Source organism: Hippocampus zosterae, chromosome 14, assembly GCF_025434085.1.
Source record: "Hippocampus zosterae strain Florida chromosome 14, ASM2543408v3, whole genome shotgun sequence".
Lineage (NCBI taxonomy): Eukaryota > Metazoa > Chordata > Actinopteri > Syngnathiformes > Syngnathidae > Hippocampus > Hippocampus zosterae.
The window spans coordinates 5,244,687-5,254,674 of NC_067464.1; the positions used below are offsets into that span (position 1 = coordinate 5,244,687).

Consider the following 9,988-nt stretch of genomic DNA (forward strand, 5'->3'; position numbering starts at 1 on the left):
ATATATATATATATATATATATAATGTATGTATTTTATATATTTGTATTTGTATACATTTATGTCTATATACAAGTATGGCACTTGATTACACATCAAGAAAAGTGAAAAAAAAGAAGGCTTAAACAAATCATTTTAAAAATCTGTGGGCGCTTTGGTGTGTCCTACCAAAAAAAAAAAAAAAAAAATATGTTCAGGTAATGTCACAGACGTTAGCATTTGCAGCGATGGTTGATATAAAAAAAAAAAAAAGCAATGGAGGTGCTGCGATGATTTAAGGTCCAGTGGTGTGACACAGGCAACAAAACTACTGATGTGTATGTGTGTATACATTTATATATCTATATATATATATATATCTATGTATCTATATGTGTATGGATATATTTGTGTCCTTTTGACGGTGCCATTTAACTACAGGTAGAGATGGAATCAAAGCACATTTTGGGATCAAGCTTTCAGGCGTTTCCCTCCTTTTAGTGCATTTCCAAAAGGGGGACTTTGTCACATCGTGAGCTACATCGAAAGCATTTAAACGATCGTAAGGTGTTCAGAAGCTTCGTTTGCCGTCCACCTGCACTCCTAAGCATATTGTTCGGTAAATTCCTCCAAGAAAATAGAATACCGTCATGACTGGCGTAGTTGACGAAGTGTCCAGTGCGTGGCGGTCAACACGTGGTTGCTCTTATATCGGAGTATAAACTCCGAAAAGATGCATCGGGTGCAATCGTTAGCATAAATTAGCAATCCGAGCCCAAAATTCGCGGGAAGAAAGGGGGAAATCAAACTTTGGCCCACCGTTCAAAAGTCGCGTTTTGGGGCGTGCGTCATCGTCAGAAGTTCCAGGAGGGCCGGACGGAGGAAGGGCTTTTCCTCTCTAGACGTAAGCCGAGTCGCTGGACTGCGTGCGTCCGAAATTGGGCACGCTCATCCGCGGCAGGTCCTTGTTCCGGATCTCGTAGATGGACTTCCGTCGGGCCTGCACGCCGCGCACCGCCGTCTTGATCTTGCGCCAGCCCAGGTGGTTGAGCTCGGCCAGGTTGAGCACCACGCAGAAGCCGCTGACGGCGAACATGAAGACCAGGAAGACGGTCTTCTCGGTGGGCCGCGACACGTAGCACTCGACGTCCTTGATGCACGGGTAGCGGTCGCACTCGTAGACCGAGGGCACGTTGAAGCCGTACAGGAAGTACTGACCCACCAGGAAGCCGATCTCCAGCGCGTTGCGGAACACCACCTGGATGATGTAGAAGCGCGAGATGCCCTCCTGCCGCCTCATTTTGGACTTTGTAGTCCTGGCGGCCGCCGAGTTGGGCATCTCCTTCACCTCCAGGCAGTCGGGCTCGGCCTCCTTGGTGGAGTTCTCCGTGTTCTGCAGCACCACGCCGTTGACCACCGTGTTCTTGATCTTCTTGGCCGAATCGTCGCCGCCGCCCCCGCCACCAAGCCCGCCTCGCTTCAGCAGCGAGTCCGGCTCCTTATCCAGCGTCAGGTAGACGGTGGAGTAGCGCCGCTCCTTCTGCTTAGCCGACTGGTGCACCGAGTAGGTGATGAAGCACAGGCTGGGCGTGCACACCATGATGATCTGGAAGACCCAGTAGCGGATGTGCGAGATGGGGAAGGCCTTGTCGTAGCACGCCTGGTTGCAGCCCGGCTGAAGCGTGTTGCACACGAACATGGTCTGCTCGTCATCGTACACCGTCTCCCCGACGATGGCCACGATCAGGATGCGGAAGATCACCACCACCGTCAGCAGGATCCTTTTTCAATACGCGCAGAAGAGAGAGAGAGAAAAACCAAAAAAAAAAGTGAAAACAAGTGAACTCGTTTTGAGGAGGACTTTAAAAAAAAGGGGCACGCATGTTGAGCGCTCGGGAGCTGTCCGGTGCTGAAGTGCTTTTCTGGCTTACCGTTGAACCCGAATTCAACATTGACAGTGCAAATCACAACACACACACACACGGAGATGAGAGTGGGGGGGTTACAGACAAGGTCCTGCAGGGGGGGGTTCACAAGACAGAAGCTGGGGGACTGTTGACCATGCTAAAGACGATCCTGGAGGCTGCTGTGGTCTCTCCCGTCCTTCTTCTCGCCTTACCTTCCGATCATGGTAGAGTGCTGCTGGACAGCAGCCTCCAGGAGCCTCTCTAGTATAGTCCATTCCCCCATTTCTGAGCATCCGGAGGGGCAGAAGAGGGCACAAGTGGTGGTGGTCCACCCCCACCCCCTTCAAAAAAAAAAAAAAAAAATCTTCCTCTTTGTCTTCCTCTTCTTGCTTTTTTTTTTGTTTTTACTTCCCCCCCAGGAAGATTCCGAGCCTGGCGTCAGAGCGCATCCCGCCGTGCCGAGCTTCTCTTTGTCTGCCTGCGCGTCCCGCCGCGTGTGCCACGCGCTCCCGCCGCCACGCCGCCGCCGCCACGTTGGCCCCCTGTCATGGGGGTGGGGGCGCAGGAGGTTGCCTCGGAAGCCCTCCCGACTTGCGCTGATCCTCACATCAGGTGTCTGCGTGGATGGGAGCTCGCCTTGAATGTCTTTGCCGGCGTTAATCCGCCTTTAAGTACTGCCCCCACCACCTTCTCGTCCTCCCTGCTCCTCCTCCTCCTCCTCACGCGCTTGCACGCACACACGTGCGCAGGCTTTCTGCTTGGGAGTCATTCACTTCACTTGAACATAGGGTGAACCTGATGCGCAGGGCCAATTAAAAGTTTTTTTTTTCAATTTAAACCACTTTAAACCACAGGTGTCAAAGTCGAGGCCCGCGGGCCAGATCTGGCCCGCCACATCATATTATGTGGCCCGCACAAGCAAATCAAGCATGTCAACATCCACAATGCTTGCTAAAGTCTGAACCAAAATGTCAAATTATATATTAATTGATGATATAAATATGATATAAAATTTTAAATCATATTTAATCCATAATAACAATGTTTGAAAAAGCAATTATTCTTGACTTTTGATTTCAAAACTAGCTATTCATCAATTTGTTGCTAGCCATGTATATAATTTATGGAGGTGGTTAAACATTGATATGGTTTCACAAAATTCACTAATGGCCATGAAAGGGAAACCAGAACTACAACGTGGCCCGCGACAAATTTGAGTTTGACACCCCTGCTTTAAACATAGTAATATATTATTTTGTTTCCCCAATATTAAATGAAACAGATGAATCGTCCACAAAAATCCTCCTATAACTTTATTTTCGTAGTATTTTAATCATTTAAATGCATTTATTTTGTCTCAGAATGATACAGAATGATTTGGTTTGATTTTCCGCCTATGACCGCCTTTCCAAATCTGGCAGGTCGTTGTTCCCACTTGGCACCAATGCAAAGTAAATTGTAAATTGTAGTGCATTGATACGATCGCAATACTTGACTGTCATGATATTAGACTTTTAAATTGGATTCTTATTATTGTAGTAGGCCAGAGTGACGTTTTTGTCCATCACTGTACCGAAAAGGATTAGCGAGGTCACATGACCACCTGTGTTTTCCCTCAATGAAACGGCACGGTGGCTTATCTTCTCCGCTCGCTCTAATCTTTTCTAATTCAAATCTTTAATAACCTTTATTTGGCAGTCACGTGGACAAAGGACACATTCTTTTTTTTCTTCTTCTTCTTCTTCTATGCAGTTTTAATTGAAGAGCAGCTCACCGCGCATTCGCCACCTTCGTTTGTCTGACTTCCACTGCCCGGGCAAGCCGTAATGAAGACAAAGAGGCGCATGAGGTAAGTCCCGGGTTCTTGTTTATTTATAAAGCTATACATAAAATTGTAAACAAACGGCTGGATGGTAGCCGAAGAATTGCCGCTTTAGATAGAAAGAGAGGGGGTGGGGGGTGGGGGGCTGCTGGCTTAGAAGCACTTCCTGTGGACGATGGAGGGTCCGGCCTCATCGTACTCCTGCTTGCTGATCCACATCTGCTGGAAGGTGGACAGGGAGGCCAGGATGGAGCCTCCGATCCAGACGGAATACTTCCTCTCAGGGGGGGCGATGATCTGAATGCGAGAGAAAAAAAAAAAAAAACATTAGCGCATTTCTACATCTTTTCAATTTCGACACATCAGTCCGTTAAAAATGAGGAAACGTGAAATAAAGCAAGCTAGCCGTGTTTATGGAGGAGGAGGACCCAATTTCGTTTTGGAGCTCAGGCGAGGGGGGAGGGGGGGCGTGCAACAATAGATTTCTTTATTACTTAATCTATCCACAATGCAGAGGTTGTGGGTTCGATCCCGGCTGTGGCCTTCCTGTGTGGAGTTTGCATGTTCTCCCAGTGCCCCTGCGTGGGTTTTCTCCGGGTACTCCGGTTTCCTCCCACATTCCAAAAACATGCGTGATTGAACACTCTAAATTGTCCTTAAGTGTGAGTGTGAGCGCGGATGGTTGTTCGTCTCTGTGTGCCCTGCGATTGGCTGGCAACCGGTTCAGGGTGTCCCATAGTCAGTCAGCAATTCTTGAATGCATTCAGCCCACCCCCCCAAAAAAAAAAAATCTAACCATCCAATGAACTTTAAATGATGAAAAATGGATACACTGTCGTGTTTCCCTGATTCAGTGTGTCGTTTTTCAGCACCATTTTAGCGGTGCAGGAGGACCCGTTTCATTTTGCACTTTGGGGCGGGGGACCCGGGTGACCACATAATGCGGGAAAAGGGAGGTGATAACCAAGAAAAAATATCTTTGTGTCATTTACAGAAAATTAAGTAAATTTAAAATTAATTAATTAATCAAAATTAAGTAAGATTTTATCTTTTTTTTTTTTTGTCGGCCATCTTTGGGAAATGCGTTGCCGTAGGATGTTTTGAGGTTGACTTTTGAGGTCATACGCATTCATTTTGCTCAGTCACTCTTGCTGGAAAAAAAAAAAAAAGTCCAACGATGCAATAATGTGATGCTTAGCTTGGGGACAATTTCCGACTAAAGTGTCACGTGTCGTAGCTACCTTGATCTTCATGGTGCTGGGGGCCAGAGCGGTGATCTCCTTCTGCATGCGGTCAGCGATACCCGGGTACATGGTCGTGCCGCCCGACAGGACGTTGTTGGCATACAGGTCCTTCCTGATGTCGATGTCGCACTTCATGATGCTATTGTAGGTGGTCTCATGAATGCCGGCCGACTCCATGCCTGCAGAAGCACACGCGTGAGGAGTCGGTGTTGCGGGAATGGGGGGGGGGGGGTGAAACGTATCCGCGCCCCGTGACCCCATCACAGCAGAAAAACTGTCATCGCTGTCAGCTGCCGTAACACGCGCGACAGCAGACGGCTTCCCCCCCGACAGCTGACGGCAGCAAATGTTAACAGTATGCGGCTGCCTTGTAGAAGACGCAAAGGGGGCGTCGGCAAAACGCCGCCAGCGATAAAGACTTGACTGTACTTTCAAATTTTGGACAGTTGGTGTCTATCTGCGGTGAGGCGCTTATTTGTTTGTCGTTGTTGACTTAGCAGTGGCGGGGAACGAGGCACGGTGGTTTATTAGCGTTAGCTTCCGGGCCACATGTGAACACCTGCATAGTTGAATGATCTTTTTCCTTGATTTCCTTGGAAAAAAAAAATCACCTATTCGCTGATTTTGTGCTTTGTCTGGTGACAAATATTGCCAATTCTTGAACACAAGTCTATGAATGACTTCCTCTGAGGCGGCGGCTTTCTACGCACCAATGAAAGAAGGCTGGAAGAGCGTCTCCGGGCATCGGAAACGCTCGTTGCCGATGGTGATGACCTGCCCGTCGGGCAGCTCGTAGCTCTTCTCCAGGGACGAGGAGGACGCGGCGGTGGCCATCTCGTTCTCAAAGTCCAGCGCCACGTAGCACAGCTTCTCCTTGATGTCCCGCACGATCTCACGCTCGGCTGCGGAGGCAAATTATCATCCTTAGTCAAGCGGAAGCAAAAAAGAACAACTTTTTGGGGATTGAGGCGTACCCGTGGTGACAAAGGAGTAGCCGCGCTCGGTCAGGATCTTCATGAGGTAATCGGTGAGGTCGCGTCCGGCCAGATCCAGACGCATGATGGCGTGGGGGAGAGCGTAACCCTCATAGATGGGCACGTTGTGCGTCACGCCGTCGCCAGAGTCCAGCACGATACCTGACGGCGAAATAATGGCCCGATGAGATCAATCTGGCGGCCCGGTAGTCCAGTGGTTAGCACGTGGGCTTCACAGTGCAGAGGTACCGGGTTCGATTCCAGCTCCGGCCTCCCTGTGTGGAGTTTGCATGTTCTCCCCGGGCCTGCGTGGGTTTTCTCCGGGTGCTCCGGTTTCCTCCCACATTCCAAAAACATGCGTGGCAGGCTGATTGAACACTCTAAATTGTCCCCAGGTGTGAGTGTGAGTGCGAATGGTTGTTCGTTTCTGTGTGCCCTGCGATTGGCTGGCAACCGATTCAGGGTGTCCCCCGCCTACTGCCCAGAGACAGCTGGCATAGGCTCCAGCACCCCCCGCGACCCTAGTGAGGATCAAGCGGCTCGGAAGATGAATGAATGAATGAATGAATGAATGAATGAATGAATGAATGAATGAATGAATGAATGAGATGAATGAGATGAATCTGTCATCGGCCGGCGCGTGTGTCTGATTGACAGCCACGTAATCAAATTTGACGACGTGATCACTTTCCGTCCGCCGTTGACAACGTACCGGTGGTACGACCGGAGGCGTACAGGGACAGCACGGCCTGGATGGCCACGTACATGGCGGGCACGTTGAAGGTCTCGAACATAATCTGGGTCATCTTCTCTCGGTTGGCTTTTGGGTTGAGGGGGGCCTCGGTCAGCAGGGTGGGGTGCTCCTCGGGAGCCACCCTCAGCTCGTTGTAGAAGGTGTGGTGCCAGATCTTCTCCATGTCGTCCCAGTTGGTGATGATGCCGTGCTCGATGGGGTATTTCAGGGTCAGAATGCCCCTCTTGCTCTGGGCCTCGTCGCCCACGTAGGAGTCCTTCTGGCCCATGCCCACCATGACGCCCTGTGAGAGAACGGAGCAGGGCGGGGGCTCGCTTGAGGGATTGGCGCAGACGCGATACAAAATCGGCCCTTCAATCTGTTGGTTGCTTGTTTCGGTTGTCCCGTATAACCGCAATGCGGATCTCTAAAGAGGCTAAAAATGTTCTTCCAAGACGTATTTAAGCAAAATCCTCATCGTCGATAGTTTTTTGTCAAAAAGAGACCCCCCCCCTGCCCCCAATATTTCCTATTGATCAATCTGCACATGTTATTTGTACAAATCACTGACAATTACTGAAGATTTTTTTTTAACCCTGGAGAACCCAAGAACCCTTTTCTTCTTTGGAAAATGATGAATTATATATTAAATGACTGCTATATGTTCACTGAACACCAAAATATGTTTTTGTCAAATTTTTAATGCTTTAATCCTAATTTACGATTAGGGCCAAAATTGACCCTTTGGGATTTAAGGGTAGCAGAATTTTTAGGGGCCCAAATTTGACCCCGTGGGTTCTCCAGGTGTTTAAATTCTGTCTTGACAAATATTCTCCCAAACCGTTTTTGTGGTTTCGCTTTTTCAACAGTTCGGCATACAAACGTTTACCCTCTGGATCTTATCTCTTCAATTCCAAGACATTAACGGCGGCCTCAATCGATGGAAACGGTTGGTATCCTTTTACCTGGTGACGAGGGCGGCCGACAATGGACGGGAAGACGGCACGAGGCGCGTCGTCTCCGGCGAAGCCGGCCTTCACCAGACCGGAGCCGTTGTCGCACACGAGGGCGGTGGTCTCGTCGTCGTCGCACATGGTGTCACCTCTGAAACATACGGTAAGTCAGATAGTCGGCGATTAGGATATGGAAGGATCCCCCATTTGATTTTCTCTGCCGCAAATCCTCAAAATACAGCAAAAATAACGGAGCGGTGATGAAACGAGAAAAATGAAAGGCTACCACATTATTGACGACATAATTAGTCAATGGTAGCGGGTGAAAAAGCAAGTTGCATCTTGGCATAAATCCACGCTTGCATGGGTTCCCCCCGTACTCACCAGATTAGCACTGGGCACTGGGGAGGGTGTCGACCAGGGGAGGGTGTCAGAGTGTCAGGTCATGCCATTTTATAGTCTGAAAGGGGTGTGAGGGGGGGGGGCGGGGGCTGTGCTTTGGCCATGTATGGTCACTCGCCACGCCATTGACAACTGCGCTCCATGAATGGCATGAGAGGCAACGGGAGGTCCGTCTGTGCCATGTATGGATGGTGCGCCGAGGACAGACGGACGAGCGTCTTCTTTCGATCTTGGCGAATCAACACTGAAGACGCTCGAGTCCCTTCCGTCCTGTCAACAGCGTGTAAATTTTGGCTGGTCAGCTCATCTTTTGCCTTCATATGGACATGTGGAAGAGGGACAAGATTAGAATGCTGACATTTTTATTGCATTGAGTTGATTTAGTATGAAGTGTAAACCAAAAAACATCAATATATGTATTTTTTTTCCACATCAATATTAACCATTTCGCGCAGCCTGTAACCTGATAACCTGATTAACTGTCCACTGGAGTAACCGCTATCCCTCAAAGGATTAAACAAACAATTTTCACTCGATAATGACTTTTAGCATTTTAGTGTGACCAAGTGAAACAATTTTAGCACAACAGGTGTGTTTATGGAGGCTCTGCTAACTGTGTAATGTCCAAACCCCCCTTGACATTTTGGCACAGTTATATAATATTCATTATTTTTATTTTTTAATACATAAAGACAATTTTTATTTAGTTAAATGCACATTGTTAGCCGCTTCGAAATTGTGGCCTATTATACAAAACGTGTTATCATATGTGTAGTATGTTTGTTTTTAATAAATCATGTTATAATACATTAAGTACATGTCAATTATGCTAAAATAATTTCCTCTATTAAAAGAGGAAAATCTTATTTTTGAAAACTGCTATGACATAAAATATTTGGGCTAACTGTTAAGAATTGATAAATCTGTTGATTATTTTGTTTTCAATTAAAAATCAAATTTTGATTGCCATCCCTTTATTCCAAAACAGGACATTATTTCAAATTGACAGGGCAGAAAATGCACCAACAACAATTAATTATGATGCACTCCCCGGTTTTGCACGTGTCAGAAACTAGGCAACATATTGATCATTGTTTTCCACAGTAAAAGCAGGTGTTTGCAAACGTCTTATTTTGATGAAACAAAGCAAGTCCCTTTTCATGGAGAACGAGAGAAATCTGAGAACAGAGGCTAAAATTTCGAGGATAAAACAATGGCTCTGATTCATCAAAATGGTCGTTGATGAATCAGTTCATCTTTGCATCTCTAAAAAGAATCAATTTGATGTACAAACGCGTACGTCAACATTTCATCCAAGTATTTGGACACATTTTCTCACTGCATAGTGACATTCTGAGCCACTACGTTACGACCTCACAGCTTCTTTGTTGTGTTTATTTTTGGGGCGTTGTGGGGCCCCGGCGTTGCAAGGATCAAGTTCGGCTCTCTGGATGCCGTGCAACATGACGATAGTGTAACGAGTGTGCAGCACTTGTCAAACAGCTGGTGTCTGCAGCTGTTACCTGTTTCAAGGCCTCAAGGCACAAAGAGGGGGCGGAGCTAGGGGGGGGGCACGAAGATCCCTTCCCACCACCGCAAAAAGAAAAACAGCTTGATGCATATGTTCCTTCTCGGGACAAAAATAAACCGAATGTGGTCAATGAGCTTACAGCGGTTTTGTGCTCACGGGCCATGTATGAATGTATAATCATTTTCATTTTATGATTTATGGAAAAAACACTTTTTGTGGTTTTTGTAGTTAATTAAATGTCATCATCAATCATTTCATCACCATGTGCTCTCCAAGTGGGAGAAGAGGGGGGCAAGACAGTGGAGAAGCAGCAGTAAAACAGGCCTAAATATGGTTCAACTAAATGCCAGAATGGACGCCACTCTAATTGTTTGGTTATCCTGAATCGACTCTGCATGTCTGCGGTTAGGAAACAAAATCCTCTCCACCCTGAACAAAAACTTT

General features: G+C 47.5%; 2 protein-coding genes and 1 long non-coding RNA gene across 4 annotated transcripts; 1 reads left to right on the top strand and 2 right to left on the bottom strand.

The window, feature by feature from the left end:
* Nucleotides 1-442: 442 nt before the first annotated feature.
* On the bottom strand, nucleotides 443-2,527 carry LOC127614224 (gap junction delta-2 protein-like). Its single transcript, XM_052085425.1, has 2 exons — nucleotides 2,098-2,527; nucleotides 443-1,759 (listed from the first exon to the last, which is right to left on the bottom strand). Exons 1-2 carry the CDS (start codon nucleotides 2,166-2,168, stop codon nucleotides 877-879), a joined length of 954 nt encoding a protein of 317 aa, XP_051941385.1. The 5' UTR covers nucleotides 2,169-2,527; the 3' UTR covers nucleotides 443-876.
* A 384-nt stretch (nucleotides 2,528-2,911) lies between these two features.
* Nucleotides 2,912-7,762, top strand: LOC127614249 (uncharacterized). 2 transcript variants are annotated; one of them, XR_007966433.1, is made up of 2 exons: nucleotides 2,912-3,734; nucleotides 7,577-7,762. It is a non-coding gene; the product is annotated as an uncharacterized LOC127614249 (long non-coding RNA). The 2 variants fall into 2 exon arrangements; XR_007966432.1 differs by having other exon boundaries at nucleotides 7,528-7,755.
* On the bottom strand, nucleotides 3,736-7,756 carry LOC127614212 (actin, alpha cardiac muscle 1). Its single transcript, XM_052085412.1, has 6 exons — nucleotides 7,624-7,756; nucleotides 6,638-6,962; nucleotides 5,926-6,087; nucleotides 5,662-5,853; nucleotides 4,949-5,130; nucleotides 3,736-4,004 (listed from the first exon to the last, which is right to left on the bottom strand). Exons 1-6 carry the CDS (start codon nucleotides 7,750-7,752, stop codon nucleotides 3,861-3,863), a joined length of 1,134 nt encoding a protein of 377 aa, XP_051941372.1. The 5' UTR covers nucleotides 7,753-7,756; the 3' UTR covers nucleotides 3,736-3,860.
* Nucleotides 7,763-9,988: the final 2,226 nt, after the last annotated feature.